Below are 24,503 nucleotides of genomic sequence, written 5' to 3' on the forward strand. Positions count from 1 at the left end.
AGGCAGACACAGATGTGCATCCATATTCTCACTGCAACAAACATCCAGCCCCTCTTGAACTGGCTATATGAGGGTTGTTGTTGTTGTTTTAAATGCAAATTGGCCATCCTTACTGCCCCATGACCAAAGCAGCATCGGGATCTAATATTTAGTCTGCTACACGGCAACACAAGCTACATAACATCACTTGGATTGTGTCATTTCTATTCTGTTCAGTACCTGGCACACGGCTGGCATTAAATAAATGGCAAATGCCGCTTGCCATGCTGTTGCACATTTGTGACATTCTGACAGCCAACTTATTTTTGTGCAGTTGTATTATTAATTTTGTTCCATGACTGTGTTTTCTTACAGCCACTGGACTATGAGAACAGAAGGCTATATACTTTGAAAGTAGAGGCAGAGAACCTATATGTTGACCCACGTTTTTATTACCTTGGGCCTTTTAAAGACACAACTACTGTGAAAATATCTGTAGAGGATGTGGATGAGCCTCCCATATTCAGCAGATCCTCATACCTTTTCGAGATACATGAAGATATCGAGGTGGGCACCATCATAGGCACTGTGATGGCCCGAGATCCCGATTCTGCTGCAGGCCCTATCAGGTAAAGGCCAGAAAGAAACTAAAACCTTGATGGATAACATTGTAGTAATGATCTCTCTGTCTAATTATTTCAGTTGATACTTTTGCTCTGATCTAATCTAATCTCTAATTCAAATATTAAATATCAATTGACAAGTACCAGTAGAAACTATTCAGGGAATGTTCATGGAATAATTAAGTATTAAGAAAATACTGAGTGGATATTTGATTCAGTTTCATGGCTTCTTCACAAGCAGATTTGTTACCTTCTTCTCCTCCACCGTCCATATGATAGTTATACAACTGAGAATTAATAAGGTTATTTAACATGGCCGATTTATTACAGGCTCATTTGACAATAGCATAAGCCAACTATAAGCTAAAAATGAAGGTTAATTGGATCTGCCAAGATTTGAGGGTCTGTAATGGCATAAGCTCATCTCTTATCATGTTCTGTTGTTCACATTGTATGACAGTCAAACTAATGATAATTGTCTCGTTAATGTCTGTCCGGGAGTCTGGATATTCCATAGAATGACTAAGGGGGTTTCAGCAACAATTAATAAAAGCAAGAATGAATGGCAGGAAAGTTGGACAAAACATTAACTGGCAAAAGAACTGGACAAGTGTGGATTTGGTATCATTCACAACAGGGGAAAGCAGATTTCAGGCTTGCAGTATCTACTTTTCTTTTTTTTACCAGAACCCCAAGATCCATCAACTGGAGCCAGATGACAAACTGGCTTAGGTGGTGCAGACAATGTTCTGCCACACCCCATGAGTCATACACTGGGATGATCTACACGAATACAAATCTACATCTGAATTCTTGCCGTAGTAACTAATCTAACAGTCTAATTTGGAGCTACAAAATAGCTATTGTTGAACAACTGCGAGTTAGAAACCCTTGCTGATCTACTGAGAATCACCTAGAGATCTATCTGTGGACCCCAATCTACCTCCTGTGCACCCCTGATTCAGAAATCACTCTCTCACATCTAAATACTTTCATATGACTATTAGAATTCCCTTAGGAAGAATAGGAAAAGAAAACAAACAATACCTCATCGCTCAAACCCCAGCTTATGTTTGTATTAATAATGACATTAAAATGCCTCTTAATAACACAGGTTCTCTGGGTAGCTTACAAGAGAGGATAAAACAGTGAAATAAAACAATAAGGGCACAATCCTATGGGTGCTAGAAAGTGGATAGATGGCCATAGGATTTTTTGTTGTCTGGGAACCAAGCTCAGAGCCAGCGCTCCAAGGTTGGTTCCCAGAAAATGAACTCTCTGCCCCTCCCCTGCCTCTTGTAGGCAACACGGTTTATCTCTGGCTCCACACTTGTAAGAGCAGCATGGAGTGGCTGAATAGGGGGCCATTCCTGGGGGCTGGGAGGGCAGGGTGGAAGAGCTAGTACACCACTTCCTATGTGTTGTCTGGCCTCCCCCCGCCCCACTCCAAGCCACCCTGGCTGTCTAGCCACAAATGTAGGCTGGCCAGAGCATGGAGGAGAAGATCCCCTCCATGTTCCACCCACCCTGCATTGAATAGTCTGTTGCCTCTGAGTTCAGAGGTGGCCAACTATCCCCATAGAACTGTGCCCTCTGACCATGAAACCATAACATCTAACCAATGGTTGTGTCCAGTCACTGTTCATAAATCCATTCTGAGATATGTATGTGTGAAAAGTTTAATGCTGAATACAGAGTGCCTGTATTACATGGCTTGAGGCCACAGGGTGGGGTGGGGGCAAAGATAATTCAAGGAGAGGGACAACATTCCATCAAGGTTGCTAGGCCTCCTCTTGGATGTACTAAAGAGTAAATTGCAAAAGCAAACAAAAAACCCCAGTACAGTTTAAGAGCATTATGTCTAGTTATTTTTGTATACTTCATAATGACTAGCAATATAGGTATTCCTTTCTTCAGTAAAATATATCAAAACATGAGTGTTGGTTCCACTGCATTTTTCAAAATGGACTCAGGTCAGGATCTGGCTTCTGTGGTCAGCTATCCACTTTTATGTGAAATAAATTGTAGGTGAAGAATAAGCTAGAACTATTGATAATACTGGAAGAAAGAGCTGTCCCTGCAATTTATTTAATTTAGAGTAATATTATCTGGGGTTTGAAGTAGGAGCAGCAGGGTTACATTACCCCTTTCTAATTAAATATTTTTGTCCTACAGAGATAATAGGGCTAATAAAGGTAAATGACTGTATTTTTCTGGGTTGAGTTCAGAAAGAAGGAAAAACTGCCTTTTACCTATTAAAGCACAGTAGTTGATTATTACAGTTCTGCCTGAGCTGTCTTTTTTCAGCTTGCAGAAAAAGACACTTGATGCCACAAAACTGTTCATATAAAAGGCAGATATGAAATATAAGTTATCTGCAATAATGATTATATATATTTATAACACACAAGCCTTTCACACACAAGCCTGCACATACCTTTTCTGTATCAGCACATGATGTAGTAATAATTACTTTTTATACTGACATACTTCACCGCTGCCTTATTTTGCTCAGATAGGAAGCACACGAAAGGCTTTTTTTTGCATGGAACTGTTAACTCCAAGGTGTTGATACTCTGACAATTCTATATGAGGCTGCTTTAGAAAGTTACTGGACCAGCATCTTGAAAAGAAAAAAAATGTTCAGTCATAAAAGCATGCATATCCCAGCAACTCAAATTACACAGACTTCATTGAATCAAGCTGAAAGCAGGCAAACACGAAGCTCTCACTGAAAACAGCAATCCTTTGTCTTGTTATCTGTTTCCCGACATCTTGGGCTATTTCGTGCATGGCATCATGAGTGACCCTCCTTTACAATCGGCAGCCTATGAAGTGGAGCATGGGAAAATTTGCAGTATTGTGATGTCACATCACCCTAGACATCATGAGAAAGAAAGGAGGAGACATCAGGCTATTTTGGCAGTATTCTTGTGCTTGTTGTATATCTAGTTCCAGCCATAATAGTCTAGTCTTTATAGACATTGTGCTGGATCCAGACTTAGTCATACTTAGAGTACATCTCTTGAAATCAATTGGATTTCAGTTAGTCATGACGTAAAATATAAGAACATAAGAAGCATCAGGCTGGATCAGACCAAGGGTTCATATAGTCCAGCATTCTGTTCACACAGTCACCCATCAGCTGCCTGTGGGAAGCCTCATGTAGGTCATGAGAGAAATAGCATGTCCCCCATCAACGAGTATTCAGTGATATACTGCCACCAATACTGGAGGTAATATTTGGTCATCATAGCATACCTAAGTCCCATTGATTTCAATGGGTCTATTCTAAATATGACTACATTTGGATCCAACTCATTATTGTGATCCATTTATATTATAGCAAATTATATTCCTATTGGGCAGTATCCAAGTTGGCGATAGTGCTAATGTAAATTATATTGCATTAGCTTAAGCGATCTTTAGCACACCAATAGCATTTCCTACAAAAAACCTGCCACTCCAGCTAACACTATAGGTATTATGCTAGAGATTGTTTACAACTAGTGCCATGTAATTTACATTGTCAACCAGAATACTGCCTATGGTTCTGATTATTGTTATTTTTCCTATTATTATTCCTAATAATAATTTCTCAAACAGATAACACAACAAGACATAGTACAAAACCAAACCAAGTCAGATCTTGCCCACAAGCTGACAGTCTACAGCCTCTAGAGAAAAATATATGGGAGCAGAAGGGGATAAAGGAGGAAGATTACTCATGGACAGTTAGAGAAAGGGTGAAGGAGAGCAAACATTAAGAAAACAATGGAATTTAGGACAGAGAAGAAAAGAGGAAGGACAACATGGAGACTATTACAGTAGTCAATATAAGAGATGATGAAAAAGTGAGTGTGAAGACAGACTCAACCATGTAGCAGAGGTTCTTCACCACTCTCCCCCCAATGTGAGCTCAGCAGTACAATTTACTTAATATGAACATGCTAATGAATTGAACACCATTTCAGCAAATGGGTCATAGAACCATAGAATCATAGAAGAGTAGGGTTGGAAGGGGACTACAAGACTATCGAGTACAGCCCCCTGCTCAGTGCAGGAATCCAAGTCAGAGCATCCCCGACAGATGGCTGTCCAGCCTCATCTTGAACTCAGTAAGGCTATAGCATCATTTCTGGTTTCCAACTTTACATAGCCATACTTGGGATGGCTTCATTCTTTATAGTGGCCCCGCTCCACACATGGCAGCGTTTAACAGGGAATTTGAAAGGGTTGCTTCATTGAGTCAGCGACCCCTTGTGCAAGATGGCTTCAAGAACTGTTGGAGAAGAAGGAAGTTCATGACTGGGTTCTGCTTCTGATTTCTTAAGAGCTCAGTGCCAGTAAGGAAAATATAGGTCTCAATAAAATGTTGTGGGAGTGCTTCCAACTTGGTTCCACTACTCTATAAATGTAGCCTATATCTTCATCCTCAGTTAGAATGACTGTGTCTTATGATATACAAAGAAGATGAAAACAGTGTTTGTGCAGTTGCCAACACACAAATCTTTCTCTACTTGATCACATTTAGGTTTTCTTTGGATCGTCACACTGACCTTGACAGACTCTTCAACATACATTCTGGAAATGGATCTATTTATACTTCCAAGATGCTTGACCGAGAATTATCTCAGTGGCACAATCTTAGTGTGATAGCAGCTGAGATCAGTAAGTCCATTTTTATTTTTCTCTGTGTTTTTTTTTCTTTGTGCTTATGTGAGGAAGATTTCTTAGCAGTGGAAAATTATTTTGATCTTAGTTGCCCCATCCAGCAGGGAAGCAAGCTTTTGATGCTGTGATGATGGATGAAGAATTGTAGTGGGTGATGCCTGCACACTTCCCAGGCCATTCTACCTGCTAAGAACATAAGAAGGTTGATCTATCCAGCATTCTGTTCACAGAGTAGCCAACCAGCTGCTCATGGGAAACCCACAAGCAGGGTATGAGGGCAACAGCACCCTCCCACCCATGTTCCCCAGTAACTGGTGTACATAGGAATACTGCCTCTGATACTGGAGGTAGCATATAGCCATCAGGACTAGGAGCCATAGAGGAGCCATCTTCTCCATGAATTTGTCCAATCCCCTTTTAAATTTGTCCAGTCCCCTTTTAAATTTGTCCAGTCCCCTTTTAAAACTATCCAAAGTGGTGGCCATCACTACATCTTGTGGAAGTGAGTTCCGTAGTTTAATTATATGCTGTGTGAAGAAGTCCTTCTTTTTATCTGTCCTGAATCTCCCATCAAGCAATTTCATGGGATGACCCCATTGGGTTCTAATATTACAAGAGAAGGAGAAAAATGTCTCCCTATCCACTTTTTCCACACCAGGAATAGTTGAGTAAATTTCTATCATGTTTCCCCTTATTCACTTTTTTTCTAAGTTAAACAGTCCCAGCTGTTGTCACCTTTCCTCATAGGGGAGTTACTACAGCCCCTTGGTCATTTTAGTGGCCCTTTTCTGCACTTTTTCCAACTCTACAATATCCTTTTTTAGGTGCTGAGTTGGAAGTGCGTAGACCATCCTTCCCCAATCTTGGTCCCTCCAGATGTTTTGACCTTCCACCCTCCCTGACATCAAGATGGCTGGAACTGATGGGAGTTGTAGGCCAAAACATTTGAAGGGAACCAGGTTAGAGATGGCCAGCCTAGATAATGAGAAATAGCATCAATTGCATTTTGTCAGTACTAGGCTAGATGGACCATAGACTCAGTATAGGCAGCTTCCTATATTCCTATGTTTCTAGTCCCCTCCCCACTCATTTCTTCCCATCAAACAGCTCAAGGTGCAATCCTATCAAGATATAGTTGCCAACCTTCAAAGTTGTAGGCTGGCCACTATCCTTTACAGGGCAGGCGGAGCACGGAGGGGATCCTCTCCTCTGTGCTTCACCTACCCTGCATTCTTGGCTAGATGTGTGGTTTCATGCATCTAGCCAGGGCTTCGGAGAGGGGGTGGGAACAGTCCTGTTGAACCCCAAAGGAAGCAGCGTAAAGGGGCTTCCACAGTCTCCTCCCATCCCTGCCCCTGGAACGTCCCCTTTTTGCCCTCTCCATGCTCCTTTTTATGAGCACGGAGAAGCAGCTACTACTATAGTTCTCTTTGTGCATGGTACAAGGAAAGGGGGAGGGGGCAGGGAGCGCGGTTTCCTGGCTCCGAGCTTGGGGCACTGTCTCTGAGTTCAGAGCCAGGAAGCCAAAAATCCTATGGCTCTCTAGATAGTGTCCAGTGGCCATGGGATTGCTCTCTAATTGGCGCAACTGCCAATCATCTAACAGGGCACATGTGTGGAGCCCTGGCTGCCGCCTGCATACACAGTATTAGGGTCACTGTGTTTTAGAAATAAATAAACACTCAAAGTCCAATCCTGACTGTTTTTGCAGAAATCTGAGTCAACTCTTTCAAAAAAGAAGAAAAAATAGTAAAAACGAATCTGTTTCTCCATTAGAAGTTACCTAACTTCATGGACTCATGTAACAGTGTTTATCTGCATTCCTACTGCTGCAAAAGATTATACAAAATTCTATGCCTGTAAATCAAATCGGGGGCGGGGCATATGTGGGATTATTCAGCATAGGGAAGGAAAATTGTATGCCATGCTGGTATTACTGTGATTCTCTGTCAAAATGGCTATTTTCCCAGAATACAATCAGTGGGGAAGTTTGCCTGCAAAGGTAGTAATGAAATAGGGAATTGTGCAAGTTCATGGTTGCGTCCTTGCACAGCTCGCAGTCACTTTGATGGGACTAATGCTGAGAACTCCCCAGCAGAGTGTGCTCAAAATGCTAATGAGAAAGCCATTCTGGCCTGGGTCAAAGAAATCCATAACATGAAGTAAATTATGGAATATAAGATTCCAAAATAACCACTGTAGGCACTACTTGGGTGAAACACCATAGAGGTGACAGACCTGGAGATGATTACTAATTTCATGATAGCAAGAAAATTATCTGTAGCCTTTTATTGAAAATGAAGAGATCCCTCCGCTGCCCTCAGAATGGTTTTACGAAGTCTGCGATTACTAAATTAATTACTACATTCATCAAGCTTATACAGATCATAGAAGGATATCAACTAGAAAAGCACTTTCTAGAAAATTACATAGTAAGATACCATCATAATCTCTGTTTTCTCGAATGTGGAACTGTGTATAACATATATTTGTTTATGAGCTTTCCACTTCAGGTTTTTTTTTTCATTTCTTTATAAATACTAAAATACTAAATAAATAAAAGATTACAAGTCAGCCCCAACACAAGCATAGTGTCCCCAAGCAGAGGATTTTCATAGGGCTCTGTCAAAACCTGTGGGAATCCACATACAGGTGTATGTCCCTGGTGGTGTTGGGTCATGCCTGAAATTTATAAAATCAAATACAAATACTGGATTGTATCCAATGTTAGTGTAACAGAAGTCCCATTCTTCACTGGGACTTCTCATTCATTTCATTTCATTTCTCATTCAGTTCATTTCACTGGGTCTACTCTATGTAGGACCACCATAAGATACAGCCTATAGGCAGCAAAAAATATAATATGGACTGAATGGCTGGCATCCAAAGTCCATTAGGTATATACAAGTGCCTTCATATATAGACCAAAGATCACCCTCTCCTTGAACTTCACCAGAAGCTACTCCTGAAGTTTCCCCCAAGTCTGTGACTGACTTATTGGGCAGATAGCTGCTTTTGTTGGGGGAGGGAGGGAAGGACATCAGAAACTGTAGAACTTGGTTTGCAACTCGGACCTCAGTCCAACTACATGCAGCACAAGACAATAAGAAATCATTTGCTTCCCTACTGACAGATGCCTATGTCTTTAATTTCTAAATCTACTCAAACTACCATAGTCTTCTCTATTTGCATTCACAATCACTCAGTACGGAATAGCAGACTGGACGAGGAGTGAGAAATGGTTCAGCATTAGAGACCACCAGAGAAATTAATCACAAACCAGTGGACTGCTTCCTACCATAATTCCTTTTCACACCAAATAATTAGTGATGAGCAGTCCCATCCCAGTCCACAGTGAAAAAAATCCAGGGAATTCAATTATGTATGGGCTGGGCCCTGAATTGAATCCAGTGTGGACTGGGTCTCTGCCATAACAGACTAACGTAGGCTCCTGCTGTTCCCTTTACTCTGCTTACCTGGACATGGTATCAGGAAGGGTTTACAGTGGACACCACAGTAGGTCTTCCATTAGGGCTGCCACATGTGGAAGATCTTCACTGTTTTTCAAGCAGGAGCCACTTTGGCCCCAGTCACTGCTGCTAAGGACACTTGGGGGGCTTTTCTGGGCTGGGGGCCCTCTCTCCCCTCCTCCAGCAGACAAGTTCCAACATGCTCACATGGTCCTTGGATTGGGATGGATAATTTTGTCATAACTGAGAGAATGATCTGTTCTACATGATGCTTCAGAATTTTCCCAGTGTAGTTCCATGCTTTCTCTCACTCACACATTCCATTTTCTCTCTACCCCTGGTTCCTCCACAGTCCACCACTGCAGCTAGCCAGTCACATTGCTTTTGGTGCCTTCCTCCACCACAGCTAACTGGCAGATTGTGCCTGCATTCTCTTCTCCCCCCACTAGGGATGGTGGAGAAATCTGCCATGGACTCCAGTGAGGCCAGATTCTTTAGAATCCCCCCCCCCCGGAGTCTGTGGCGGAACAGACTTCTCCCCTCACCCACCACCCCGCATAATTCTCCCCGGACGGACCCAACCTGCCTCCGGCTGGTCCGGATCCATCTGTTGCCATCCACTCTCCTGGTCTGCAGACACAAATGGCATCCCCTATGCCATTTGCGTCGCTACTCTTTTCGTGATCACGGCTAAAGCAGGGATGCAAATGGCATCCGCTATGCCAGATGCCATTTGCATCCGCAGCCTGGCAGCGGACGGAGGTTCAGCTGCGGACGGGCCCAGCCAGCAGCTTCGTGGACTTGCCGCGGAGCGGAGCCAGCTGGGGAGGATTCTAAGGGGAGGGACGGATCGCCTCCCCCCCGGTGGACACCCCGAACTGGAACGGTGAGTGGGGTTCATACTACCCTAGCCCCCACCCAGCCATCTTACAGATGATGAGTGACAGGTCCCCCAACTGTTCACGCCCAAAGTTTCCTCCAATAGCCTAGATAACAGCAGCTGGCCCACACCTAAAGCAAACAACAAGGAAAAGCTAGAGAGCCCCTGAAGGGAGTGAGCAGCTACTGCAAAGAGAGAGGAAGAGGAGGAGGAGAGCTGCACTTGAGGAGATTCGGTGCCACCAGTGGTCCTCAAGCCTTACTGTGAAGAACACTGCTTTAGGATGTAGAAGCAGCGGCAGTGTGCGTTCCTTCATAACAGTGGAAGATCGGAGCCATATTGGAGAAGTCCACACTGTAGCTTTTTTCCAAGAGAGTATTGTTCCTGTTTATGGGAGGGGCAATGCTGGCTGGTTTGGGGGAAAGCTATGATGTAGGTGTCTCCCACAGGGCCCAGAGTAATGTGTTACCACAGCAACGTGAGAGGAGTATGCATTGTATTGTCAGAAGGGGCCCTAAGGGTAAGGATTGTGTTCAGGCCTTAGGCCCAAACTTCCCCTCAAAAAGCACGGGTGATACAGTAAAGGACCTCCCAGTTATAGTCCTCTGTAACTCTATGCGTTGATTGTGGCATCCAAAGTTTTCCTTAGCTGGTAGAAATTCATGAAGTGAAATTGGTGTTTCTTTGTTTTTAAAAAGATACAGTATATCTGGGGCCTGTTGGTTTAGTTCTAATTGAAAAAAGAAACCAATTTTTACATGAGATTGCTGATTTCCCCTGCTTTGACAGACAACCCCAAAGAGATGACTCGTGTTTCCGTTTACGTCCGAATCTTGGATGTGAATGACAATGCGCCACAGTTTGCCGTGTTCTATGATACGTTTGTGTGTGAAAATGCAAGAGCTGGCCAAGTAAGTCATTTATACAAATGCTCAAAGCTATTTTTTTGTTTTTTGTTTTTTTGTTATGGGAACAGGCACCAAGTCATTCGTTTACAAGAATGTGTTTATTCCTTAAGAGTGAAAGATTGCTTATGAGAACGGCTTGGGAAATGTAACATGAAAAGGGGGGAAATGGCTGCCAGCAAAAAGGACTCCAGCCTTGCACAGTAACACTTCCCAGCTACATCAACATGTAAATTACCAATGGCTTTCTTGTAGATCCACAAAGGGTGCTTTGTGCTCTTAAATCTTCAAATTCCACCCCCCCCCCCGTGTCATTCCTCTGTGTTTGTTTTCTCCGATACATCTTAAAAGACAATCTCTTCACCGCATTCAGTGCTGCCTTCATAGAGGAAAACACTATATTTACAAATGGTAATCTGTAATCAAATTTGATTTTTCTCTCTTTTTTTTTTAATCCTCCCTTGCTACAAAACCCAATTGTACTCTGAGCTGACATGGATGGTGTTCCAAAATGTCACTGTCAGCATTCTATATTTATGCAAATGTCAGTTTTATCTCAAAAGGCTTTCTGTAGGCAAATCACACTAGCATAAAAGTTGTTCCACCAGAAGGGCAAAGCATTTGTTTTGCTTTGCCTCTTGAAGAGATGCTGTGAACTGTACTTTGACCACTGTGAAATGACTTTGCCATCAAGAGTAACAAAGTACTACCAGCCATTAGGGCTTGATGAAACTCACAGTTGTAACTCTGAGGACAAACGCAGCACTGGAGGCTTCAGGTTGGGAGAGGAAGAGTGGGAACACAGGGGCAGCTTAACCCTTTCACTTCCTGCTGTTTTGTTTTGTTTTTCTACTCAAAATTACCCCTTTCCCATAGTTGCTTTCCCGCCACCTGTGAGGAAAAAAAAGGTATGCCATCCCCAACAAGGAGAAAAGTGACTTTAGCAGGTCAACTCTGAGTTAAGAAATGAGGAGAAGGTAAAGCACCAACCCCCCACAATCTGGTTTACTGTTGTTTTCAGTAAAACGACAACAACAGTAAAAAAAAAAAAAATGGGAGACTACCCACGAGTCTCCTGCATAATTTTCTGGAGCAGGATATTTTCTTTAAGGTTTGGAAGCATTATCAGGCAGAATAATGTGGGGTTGCATCTGTAAGTCTTGTGTCAAATGGGAGGAGAGGAGAGTAACCTAAAGAAAGCTTTAGAGCTATATCCCTCTAGAGAGTTTGCTGCTCTCTAAGGCTGAGCTGCAAGATGTTTCAACAGAATTGTCAATTCAACGTGTGCAAGGAGAGGGGCCGGAGAGGTTGATGAAACTCTCCTGCTACAGCCCTATGTTTCCTGCAGGGCTGGCATCAAAGATAGGCATGGTTGGGCACCTGCTGAGGGCCCACACCCAACAGGGGCCCACTGCCAAAAGCCTCCTGGACTCACTCCTCCATTGTAACCTGCTTGTTCACCTGCCTCTTGCTCTGGCCCAGTGGTGGTAGTGAGAAAGAGGAACAGCAGACACCACTGCCTGCTTGCTCACTGGGGCTCTGCCTGTCAAGGAAGCAATTAGTAATAATGTTGAGAAAGAGGGTGATGTGCAATAGCAGAGAGTAACAATGGTGGTGAGAAGGTAGACTCACTGAGGGAAGGGCCCAATTGAGGGCCCTCAAAAACCTGCAGCTGCTACTGGGTTCCTGTCAGTGACATATAAGCGACCACCATTCTCTCCCCACCAGCCAGCCACCAAGCCAGTAGAACAGCAGGCAGTTAGGACAGGAAGCATTTACCTCACTGACTGGCATCAGGATGGCACCATGTGATAATGCGGCAGCATCCTGAAGCCAGGCAGAGGGAGGGCAATGCTTCCTATTTTCATGTGGCCTGCTGTGAAAACAAAAGGTGCCCAACAACTGTCAACAAGCTATGGAATACTATAGTAAGTTCATCCCCCTTTTGCGCTCCACCTGACCATTGTTAAAGTGACCACAAAAATGGTCAACACAATTGGCAGGGGGAGAGAGGGAGGATATAAGCTCAGCTCCATGATTTTTCATCCAGTGCTACTTTGCACTGGGAACACATTTTGGTTCTCCCATTTTGTTTGTTTTTTTGTTTTTTAAGTGTTAAACTCTGGTTGACAAATCCAGGGGCACCATTCCAAGCTTCAAGGCATGTAGAAGAGGGAGGCAAGATTCAGAGACAATGTTTAAAGGCCTGCGTTTTGGTAGATTCAAGATTAAGGGTGCAATCCTATGCATGTTCAGACAGAAAAAGTCCTGCAACTCCCAGCATTCCCCAGCCAGCCATGCTGTCTGGGGAATGCTGGGAGATGTAGTACTTTTTTCTCTCTGAACATGCATAGGATTGTGCTCTAAATTGCAATTTTAAGACCATTCATTGTGATGACATTTTTATACCCGGGAATTTTTTTATAAGGGGGGGGGGATTTAAGAGACCAATATGAATTTCTATGTGATGCTTCCTGTTCCTGTTAAGGGGAAAATATTTGAACACTGGAAACAGCATTTCGACATGGTATACCACATTTTAAAGGATGTGCAGTGGGGAAATGTGGATGTTCTTTACCGTTTTTCATCTTTAAATGCATGTAGTATTTAAAGTATTACTAATCACCTGGATTCTCTGAATGCAGAAAGAGCAAATTATAGGATTCATCATATGTTATATGTTCTAGAGTAGGTTGTTGTTGTTGTTGTTCAGTCGTTCAGTCGTGTCCGACTCTTCGTGACCCCATGGACCATAGCACGCCAGACCTTCCTGTCCTGCGCTCTCTCCCGGAGAGTGCTCAAGTTCATATTCATTGCATCCGTGATGCTATCTAGCCATCTCATCCTCTGCCGTCCCCTTCTCCTTTTGCCTTCAGTCTTTCCCAGCATCAGGGTCTTTTCCAGGGAGTTTTCTCTTCGCATTAGGTGGCCAAAATATTGGAGCTTCAGCTTCAGTATCTGTCCTTCCAATGAGCACTCAGGGTTGATTTCCTTTAGGATGGACTGATTGGACCTCCTTGCAGTCCAGGGGACTCGTAAGAGTCTTCTCCAGCACCACAGTTCGAAAGCATCAATTCTTCGGCTCTCAGCCTTCCTTATAGTCCAGCTCTCACAGCCATACATTACTACTGGGAAAACCATAGCTTTGATTAGACGGACCTTTGTCGGCAAGGTGATGTCTCTGCTTCTTACTATGCTGTCTAGGTTGGCCATAGCTTTCCTCCCAAGGAGCAAGCATCTTTTAATTTCATGGCTACAGTCACCGTCTGCGGTGATCTTGGAGCCCAAGACTGTACAAAGACAGCAATCAAGACAAAGCTCAGCCAAAACGTTGGTACAGCCATAAGTACCTGAATGTTGCTTTGTGCCCTGTAGCTATGTTCTGCAAGGGACTAATATGGTGGTGAGACAAAACTAAGGCTTGGAATGGCTAAGTCCATGGGTCATTAGCCAAACCCCATAGTAAGCTGGGACTTGGGCTGAGATATGGGGTATATTTTAATGTCTTTTCATCACTTCCCAGACCACCTACAAGCTACATCTTTTTTTCATTTTTCCTCTAGAGTAGGCACAGTTTTAAGCTAGCTGTGATCACTCATTGACTGCAGTTGGACGCACTGGCTTGTCTGATTGAGGAGCAAAAGCTTCCGATCTCTTCCTTGCAGCAACACCAGGGGGGCAGGTGGAGTGGGGGGGAGCTCATGGCTCATCCATGTAATGCTGTACCATATAGCTTGGTGCAGACTTCCTCAACCGGGTGCCGTCAGGAGTGTTTCTGAGCTCAGGGAGTAGGAGAGCAGATTCTGAAGAACTGCCAGACATGGGGGAAGTATGTTCCCAGGCTAGTCCAGACATGGCTAGGCAGGCTCCTCAGGTTTCAAAGGTCCAGCTGCAGGAGGAGGGTCCCTCTTTACCCCTCCCCCCCCGTGAGAGACAGCGAACAGGGAGAGGAGGGGTTTGGGGAATCTGAATTAATAGATGCCAAACACAGATGCAGAGCAAAAAGGGAGAAGGCCAGGGTGGAACTTAGAGGGTTTACCCGATTGGCCTTGCATGAACAGCTGCGCCTAGAGACCTCATGAGAGAGAGAGAGACCTCCCCCACCCTTCAAGTTAGGCTAGTGAGACTGCGTTCCTTTCAAATGATGGGCAACTTTTGTAGCTATCATTTGAACCCCCTGAAGGCATTTCCTTGTAGACTGAGAGTCACTGGGAATTTGCGTCTGCATGACCCTTTGAAGAAATGGATTAAAAGCCGTAGATTGAAGCCTCTTGTCTGTGTTTGATTTGGTGTTTGAAGTTCAGTGGGACAAAAGGAATCCTGACAGGTGCCCTTCAGATGTTTTGTACTACAATTTCCCCATTCCTTACCATTGGCCAGGGTCCAGAATGTCTGAATGGCACCAGATTTGGGCAATATATTTAGCATTATGTCCAAAGGAGGCCAGTATGAATTGGGCAGCCAGAGCCCTTTAGGCACTTCAACTGCTCCCTACAATTTCCTCATGTCTTATTTTGTGCAGGAGAGTGAGGAGCTGAGAGACAAAATATGTGTGTGTTGAGATACGACCACACCTTTCTTGCTGTTCAGACTGTGGAGCGGGGGAAGGTATTAAAGAGTATTTTGCCTATGTCTCAGTTTAGAAGAAAGCAGCTGAGATACTGAATTGTGTATATGGGAGATGGGTTGCCTCTAGAGATCAGGGGCCAAATGGAAAGCTTTTGGAGGCCAGATTTGGCCCCTGGGCTTTCAGTTGCCTATACAAGGTCGATGAAATGCAAAAAAACAAAACAAAACGCAAGTAAATGATGTCGCATCTATCGAAATTTAATCATGTTGTTTGGTGACAATGTGTGTCATTCCTAGGAATGTACGGATTGTTTAAAATCTGTTCTGTCTGTGTTTTGTGGATTGTCAGGTGCCTTTTGTTCTGTTGTCTGCCCATTGATGGAATTGGATTTTTTCATTTCTGAATTTGCGCAAATTCACACCTTTGCATGTGCGAAAATGCGTAAATCCCCCAAAATGTACATTTCACACTTTAGTCTATGGGGAAAATGCACACTTTTGGCCTTTTAAGATTTTGCATATTTTTCTATTACAAAATATGCACAAAATTCGGGAAAGTTAGAAAATAGGTCTGCAAGTCTGCAGAATCTGCCCAACAGGAGAGAAGTGGGTCCGCTGTGGGATCTGTGGGTCGGATTCATGAAAATCCAAACTCATTTGGTTATGTTGTGGATTTCTCCGACATCCCTAGTCATTATGAACACAGAAATGCATTTTGCAATTGTCTCTTAAGACCACTCACATTTCTCAGAGCAGACAACCATGTCATAAATGTCAGCTTGTTTCTTTTTGTCCTTCCCTGCAGCTAATACAAACCATAAGTGCAGTTGATAAAGATGATCCCCTTGGAGGACAAAAATTTTTCTTCAGCTTAGCTGCTGTTAATCCAAACTTCACAGTGCAGGACAATGAAGGTAAAATGCACAGACAACTGAGGATGTAGATGTGTATTTCTGTATGTACATTTCTGTAGTGTTTATTTTCATTGTGTTAAGTAGCTGGGTGACTACAGTCAGAAAGCCAGTATAAAAATCTTAAAAATAAATAAGTGTTGGAACTCTGGAGCGCAGTGGTTGAGATCTGTCAACTGGAAGGAACGATGGATGCTTTTCTGGTCTACTGAATCATTGAACAGTGCTCATAGCGAAACCAGGCCTTCTAACATTTTGAGATGTCATTGAGGAAATCCATGTACCCATTTGTGTCTCATTCAGCAATAACCTTTGCAGTAACCAGGTGGTGGGAATCATAAGATGACAAGAGCTGCCCTGCTGGACTGGTGCATCCACTAAAGCATTCTGTTTAGAACTGTAGCAAGCTAGTTGCCTCTGGGAAACCTACAAGCTGGACGTCACAGCAGAAGACCTCTTCAATTGTGTTTCTGCAACGACTGATCATCAGAGGCAAACTGCCTCTGCACAAGGAAGCTCCATTTATTCAGCATAGATCAAGGCCGGGAATCCTGTGGCCCTCCAGATACTGTTGGACTGCAAATCCCATCAGCCCTATCCAGCATAACCAATGGTGAGGGATGATGCGAGTTGCAGTCCTACAACATCTGGAGGGCAACAAGTTATCTATGCCATCCCTGGCATAGATAATAGCCATTGATAGTCTAATCCTCCTGGCATCACAGTCATCCACACCAGCACCATCCTGGGGTTGTTGTCTGGTAAATTTTAAAGAGATCGGTGATCCAATCATGGATCTTTGTCATCAGTTTAGTTTGGCTCAGAACAGCTCCTGTTACGAGTGTACACTGTGATGGTTTCAGTAAACTATCCCCCCGCACCTTCTCTTATGGCACTGTGGCTGCAGAGTCATATCCCATACCACTCAATGTGCAACCAGCAGTAGACAGAAAATGTAATTGCTCGTTGAAGAAACAAACAGATAGTTTTGAGTGAAGGGAAAGTAGAGGGGAAATTTGGTGAGCTTGCATAATAGGCATGCTGAATTGCATTATTAATATCAACCTTGACTTAATCAATGGATTTTCTTCTTCATTTAAAGCAGGGGTGAGCAGAAAGTAGATCTCCAGATGTTTTGGACATCAACTCCCAGTATTTCTGACCATTGGTGTTGCTGGCAGGGGCTTCTAGGAGGTGAGGTCCAAAACATCTGGAGATCTACCTTCTTCCCACCCCTGATTTAAATCACAGTTGGTGAGACGGTGGGGGGGGGGATGTCAAATAGAAGTGGCTGTCAGACCTTAGGCTGCACACACAATTTAGCAAACTGCTTCTTTAGGGAAAATTTTAGTGGTAGCTCTCGTGAAGTCCCATGACATATTCATATGGAATGCATAAATCTGTGGTTTGGTTGTAATGTATGCATTGTTTGTGACTAACTGGTCTAGATAACACTGCTCGAATTCTGACGAGAAGGAATGGATTTAGTCGGCATGAAATAAGTACTTACCTCCTGCCAGTGGTGATATCAGATAATGACTACCCCATCCAGAGTAGCACTGGCACACTGACAATCAGGGTGTGTGCCTGTGACAGCCGGGGAAACATGCAGTCCTGTAACGCCGAAGCTTTGCTCCTTCCAGCGGGCCTCAGCACAGGAGCACTCGTTGCTATTCTGCTCTGCATCATTATTCTGCTGGGTAAGTTACAGGGGAACCATCCCTTGCTAAATGAAATTACACTGTAGAAAGATGTTATGGCCTGCCAGGTTGCTCTCTGCCCTCCTTTTTTTTCACAAACATAGCACCTTATGTATTTGTTACAGCCTATTGCAATCCAGATACCATTCCGGTAATCAAGCTGAAACCTTTCATGTCATTGAAATTGGATTACAGTGCAATATTGTGTTGGAGAATAACCTGCACAGATGCCAGCAAAGCAGCTGTTTCAGTACAATTCAGGTTGCATGTTGCTACACTGAAACCTACTGCAAAACACCTCAAGAATGACAGGCCATTTATGTCATAAGGGAAACTGAATCTCTCTTTCAATTCTTCACCTTGGCACTTGGCAGCCCCTTACTGGCCTTCATCCAGTCTTATTCAAGCCCCTGCTATAATGTGAGACTTTCACCCTGACCCTCCTGAAAAAGACCAGCACGTGCACACCTCACACTATTACCAAGTGACCAAGTGTGCCTCCCAATTTGCACACTTCTTTCCGAGACATTAAAGTTCTCCCATGGTGGCTTTACCGCCTTGTTTTTACAAGGGGAACGTATTTGTGTGAAATAGCACCCTACGAGAAAAACTGAAAGGCTGCCATACCGGAGAAAATTACGGTCTTGCAAAGCGGTATAATTAAATGTGTGAATCAGCCCTTACTTGCTGAGGTATGCTTGCAGTGAGGTTAAAAGAGTGAGTGGGGTTTTCTTTCCCCAGTTCTCCCCCCTTTCTCTTTGATGTACTTTTTCTTTTAATGTCTTCACCCAACACCCCAAATAAAAATCTGGGAGCACTTTTCAGCCTACATTATAAATAATTTTCCCGCAGATATACCCTTCTTATGCAATATACAGCAGAAATAAGTAAATAGTCAAAAGCAGGAGCCACTTAATAGGGATAATGGGTCAATTAAATGTATTGTTGCTGCAGATTTCCAATTAGTTCTGCTGTCACTTCATTCCCCCAGTGTTCCCTCTTCAGCAAATAGATATAAAGGAAACTGTATGGGGGCACATGTCAAGTAATCGCTGTCAAGGATATTAACAAGTACTTTCAGAAGCAAAACAAACAAACAAAGGAGGGAAGCATTAGTTAAGTGTTACATTTTGTATTCTATAGTACTATTTAAAAAAAGAGTGTTTGGGTGAGTTGTTTTCAACATTTGGTTAGCGTGTATTTTCAGTAGCTTCAGCGGACAAAAAGAAAGTACTTTCACATAATGCATCATTAACTCACGGAATTCACCATGACAAGAAGTGGTGGTGATGGTCACTGACTTAGATGGCTTTAAAAAAGGATTGGTCAAATGTATGGGGAATAGACTGATCAACAGCTGGTAAGATGGCTACACAGAACTTCCGTGTCCAGATACAATATACCTTTGGTGCTGGAGAAAAGCAGCAGAAGATAGCCACTACTTTCATGCCATTCTTGTGACTTTCTAGAACAGGGATGGGGAACCTCTGACCTGAGGGCTAGATATGGTCCTTGCGAGGTCCTCATCTGGCCTGCAAACTTTCCTGCTGCCTTGTCTCCATTCAGTCAGTCAGTCAGTCAGTCTTACATTCTATACAATTCAATAGCTGAAGCTCTCTGGGCAGTTTACAAACGTTAAAACCTTAAAAATACATTATAAAAACCATTTCCATACAAACGTGAAGGGATAGCACACAGAGAGACACACATATTCCTAAAACAATGTTAAACAATCAACAGTAAGAAAAATCTAGGACCTGTTTAAAACCTCATCATATGCTGCCAAATGCTTGAGATAAGAGAACACTGAAAAGATAACGATGTTGGTACTAGGTGGGCCTCATTGGGGAGATCATTCCATAATTGGGGGCCACCACTGAGAAGGCCCTCTCCCTTGTTTCCTCCTTCCGAGCCTCCCTCAGAGGGCCTTAGATGATGAAAGTAGTGTATGGGTAGGTTCATGCCAGGAGGAGCACGCCATCAGGTATTGCGGTCCTGAGCCATGTAAGGCTTTATAGGTCAAAACCAGCATCTCGATCAGTGGAATGGAAATAAGGGATTTCCCCTTCTCCTTCCAATGCTGCAATGAGGGCTTTCTAAAGCCTCCATTGGTGCCAACAGAGGCTTTTAAAAAGCCTTATAACAACATGGGGAGGGGTCATCAATGCTGAGGATGGAAGATCTAAACCTCCCCTTCCCAATGCTGAGACCCTCTCTTGAAAAATCACCCCCCCCCCACACACACACACACACAATCAGTCTTTTAAAAAGCTGCTATTGGCATCCCGATAGATGAGTTTTTAAAAACTGGATTGCAGTGTGTGTGTTTGTGATTGTATACGTGAGTAAGTGAATGGAGTCTGGGCACTCACATCGGGGCTAATGGCAGCAGCGGGGTAGCCCCACTCACTTTGGGGCATGGGCCCGCCCACTGCTGGCTTGCATCCCTGAAGTGGTTGTCCAGAACTAATTCTGCCCTTGGTCTGAAAAAGGTTCCTCACCTGTGTTCTGGACCTGTCAATGTAGAAAACAAAATGCTGAACTACATGGTCTGATTCAGCCAGGGAATTCCAAACGTTCTTATTTGATTCACTCTCCTGATGAAGGGCCAGAGTTACTGATTTGCCCTTCCCTGCAGGAGGTGTCTTTGTAGATTTATAGCAATATTTACACATACACAAATATGGTTCAGTAGTCATATATTTGGTCAAGTCAGCCAGATAGGAAGCCATGTGCATCAGAGAGCACTATGAAATAGAACCCAGCTGAAATCATTTGCCAAGCTGGTAAAATATTTTTGTTCATTTACTTAACGATTAACATTCATATACTGCTTTATTTGCTAAAAAGCCATATATGTATACAATAGCCAGGTTTGGAAATTGCGATTCTTAGTTCATTCTGTTCTTTCTTTTTTCCAAGTTATAGTGGTGTTGTTTGCTGCTCTAAAGAGACAGCGAAAGAAAGAGCCTCTGATTTTGTCTAAAGAGGACATCAGAGACAACATTGTGAGTTATAATGATGAAGGTGGTGGAGAAGAAGATACGCAGGCTTTTGATATTGGCACACTGAGGAATCCTGCAGCTATTGAAGATAAAAAGCTCCGCCGAGATATTGTACCAGAAACATTATTTATACCACGGAGGACTCCTTGTGCTCCAGATAATACAGATGTCCGAGATTTCATTAACCAAAGGTTAAAAGAGCATGATAATGACCCCTCTGCACCACCGTACGACTCCCTGGCAACCTATGCCTATGAAGGAAATGATTCTATAGATGAATCCTTGAGTTCTTTGGAGTCTGGCACTACTGAGGGAGACCAAAACTATGATTACCTCAAGGAATGGGGGCCTCGGTTTAATAAGCTTGCTGAGATGTATGGTGGAGGCGAAAGTGATAAAGACACTTCCTAACCTACAGTAGGATATACACTTTTTGTTCATTTGAGAGGAAGTAACTTTACAGACACCTTCTCCACGTGACGATATTTGATGTTCAGGAACACTCTCCTGCCACTCAGCACAATGGGTTTCTTCTTCTTCTTTGTTTTGTTTTTGAATTTGCTCATTAATGTCCTTTATTCTTTCTTGTAGAATGTCACATGGAATATATACAGCATTTTATTTAACCCCTTTCCAAAAGCCAAAGCTATCAAAATTCAGTGTCGTCGATTTTATGAAATAAAAGGATACACTCTGTTTGAGCAGGTTTATAATCTCTCAAGCAATCCTAGATAACAAGTTGCTTCTGTTAAATACATGTTCTACTCTTGCAAGTGCAGCTTTTAAAATGACCCAGACCGTGATCCATAAAGGGCCATGCATGCAGAATCTACATACCTATAAAACAGAGCCCCACTTTTGGGGGGACAAAAATTACTTCTCTGTAAAACACCCACCTGCTCAAAACCCATCAGATTTTCCAATAAATTCATTGAATTTTGGTGCAGGTGAAATTTCAACAGCAACTCTAGTTTCAGTGGAGTGGGGTGTGTTACTCGTGCAGTTTCCAAAAAAGGAACTGAAAAAGAATTCAAATGCCTGAACAGAACATCTGTGCACTTCTTTTTGGTTTGTGGCCCAAGAGGAAAAAAAGAAAAAAATGAAAACAGTATGTCCCTATTCTGTACATTAAAAAAAAAAGAAATCCCTGAAAATGTACACGTGGTGTACATGTGGTGTTAATGTGATATGCAGCTGGTTTAAAAACAAACAAACAAAAATTTGTGCAACTTCATTTCATCAGATTCTATCTGCCAATGTTTTATATTTATATTTTTGTATTTATTTTTAAGAAATAAACCAGTTTTATAACGATACTGTTTCCTACCTGTTCTATAAGAGAGAGGGATATGTTGCTGGGTTAACAGTGCAATTGATGCATGTATCCTTGGAAGTAACTCTCATTTAGTTCGATCGGACATATTCCCAAGTAAGTGTGTATAAGATTGCAGTCTTAGGGAGCAATCCTATGGCTGCTAGTCAGTGGCTAGACAGCCAGAGGATATGTTGGCTTCCAGGAACCAACCTCGGAACCCGCGCTTCAAGGTCAGTTCCCTGAGAACCAGCCTCCCCCCCCCCCCCGCGCTGCCTCGCAGGCAGCTCGGAATGGCCCTGCACTCGGAAGAGGAGTGCGGAGCAGCAAAAAAGGGGTGTTCCTGGGGGTGTTGCAGGGTGGGGATGGTGGAAATGCTGATAAGACACATCCTATGTGTCGTCTGACAGCCGCTTCCCCTGCTCCGCCTTCCCACGGCTAGACAGCCAATTGGTTGTCTAGCCGAAAACACAGGGCAGCTGAAGCATGGAGGGAACGATCCCCTCCGCGCTTCTCCTGCCCTGCATTGGATAGGCAGTCACCTCCAAGTTCGGAGGCGGCCGCCTATCCCCATAGGATTGCACCCTTAGTGTTGTATCTAACGTTAGTCCAGCTTAAGTCTTATTCATTTCAGTGCTCTGAAAGTACATAGGAACATAGGAAGCTGCCTTAAACTGAGGCTGAATCTACACATAGCAGTTTTACCATTATCATATCGTTATCATAACTACTGGTGCCCATTGGTGTCATGTATACCAATAGTTATGATAACGGTATGATAACTGTATAACTGCTATGTGTAGATTCAGCCTGAGTCAGACATTTGGTCCATCTAGCCCAGTATTGTTGACACTGACTGGCAGTAGCTTTCCAGGATTTCAGGCAGGAGAGTTTCCAGCCCTACCTTGAGATGCCAGGGATCGAACCTGCGATCTTCCGCATGCAAAGCATGTGTGCTCTACTACTGAGCTACGGCCCTTCCCAAGTAGGACTAACTTTGGATAGGCTACAATCTTTTACCCACTTACAGCGTAAACTGAATGGGACTTACTTCTGAGTAGATATATATGGGATTGACTGTTAGATATCGAAAACATTTTAGAGCTAGTTAGCACCACTGCCAAAATATGTTTAGACATATCTGTAAAGAGAAAAATCACTACCTCTTTCCAGCTATTTAGAAAATGAAACCCCATTTGCAACTTGATACATACACCCTGGCCTTGTTGATTCCTGAGAATAAACATATGTGAATGAATTCCTCCATAACTCTGCAAAGGTCCCCTCACCCCATATGATGCATTTATAGCTAGTGATCATGTACTAAACTAACTGTACAGCCCCACTCGTGTTGACTCATAAGTAAGTTACCGTAAATACAGTGAGACTTACTTCCAGATAAATGGGTGTAGGATTTCATTGTTAAGTGAATCATTGGCCTGATTCTCAACCATATCTCCTGGAAAGGGCTATACTTTGCACAACTCTCCCCCCAAAATGCTCAGATGGCTGACCTGGGAATATGATCTGGAGGTGGGGGTGGGGGTGGGGTGGGGAGACTGTTGCATTGTTTAGCCAAAAGAAGAATGGACCTGATCCAGTTGTGTGTGGACACAGGAGCTGGGAGTCTGTGTGAGGAGACCTTAAAAAAACCAGCATTCTGTGCCACTCAGCTGTTTGGTGAGCAGAAGGTTTGTATGTTGTATGTTAATCCATCCCCTTGCTCCGTCCTTTTCCTGAACAACTGATGGTCAGGATTAGTCTAAACTGAATGAGAAAAACTTGCCAGAACCAATACTAAAAAAAATAAAAATAAAAATGTTTTCTTGACCCACCCTATATTTTAATGAGATGAATGGAAATGTCACATTTCTGAATGTTGGGAAGTTCGGAGTTGTTAAATATTTGGTAGTTTTGAGTTAAGAAAAGTTTAGAAAATGAATGCATATTTTTAAAGACTTCTGACTGAACCTGAATTTTAAACAACATATGCAAACATTGGAAGGGAAACATTTCCCTGCTCTTTGTCACAAAATCTGGCCTCATCTTCCCTCACCTTCCCCATGAATTAACATCACTCTTACCTATTTTAGAAACCCTTATACCAGGCCTGCACAAAGTCTAACCCACCAAGCCAAGCTCAAACCAACATCTATGTATTGTGGTCTCCTAGGTGCTCAAGAACCACCACTACCCTGGTGGTTCTGGCATGTAGAAAAAACAGATTTGTTGAGCAGCCTGATATTACTCTGTGGACTTGGCTTATATTAATCACTTCGTAATTGTGTAAGTGGCTTTCCTTGCAACAAAAATCCCCCTCATCCATTCCCCTAAACCTGCATGCAGAGCTCTCATACTGCTCTTTCCTTTTCAGTGGAGTGCCTCAATGTGTACAAAGTATGTGGAGTTGATCTTTCCATTTAAAAAGCAAAACAAAATCTAATCTGGGCAGTCCTTCTAGGCAGGACAGCTCCC

The 24,503-nt window shown here is 43.2% G+C and overlaps 1 protein-coding gene across 1 annotated transcript in view; it reads left to right on the forward strand.

Annotated features, from left to right (window-relative positions):
• The window catches only part of LOC146347383 (cadherin-10), a 61,875-nt gene extending 39,850 nt beyond the window's left edge, over positions 1 to 22,025 (forward strand). Inside the window, exons 5-10 of the mRNA XM_084850556.1 lie at positions 355 to 608; positions 5,137 to 5,273; positions 10,416 to 10,537; positions 15,906 to 16,014; positions 17,460 to 17,711; positions 20,634 to 22,025. Of these exons, the coding sequence (XP_084706682.1) occupies positions 355 to 608; positions 5,137 to 5,273; positions 10,416 to 10,537; positions 15,906 to 16,014; positions 17,460 to 17,711; positions 20,634 to 21,127 (1,368 nt within the window). The 3' untranslated portion in view covers positions 21,128 to 22,025. The remainder of the gene's footprint in view (positions 1 to 354; positions 609 to 5,136; positions 5,274 to 10,415; positions 10,538 to 15,905; positions 16,015 to 17,459; positions 17,712 to 20,633) is intronic.
• Positions 22,026 to 24,503: the final 2,478 nt, after the last annotated feature.

This window comes from Heloderma suspectum, chromosome 4, assembly GCF_057233095.1.
Source record: "Heloderma suspectum isolate Gila_16-S chromosome 4, 16-S_ref, whole genome shotgun sequence".
Lineage (NCBI taxonomy): Eukaryota > Metazoa > Chordata > Lepidosauria > Squamata > Helodermatidae > Heloderma > Heloderma suspectum.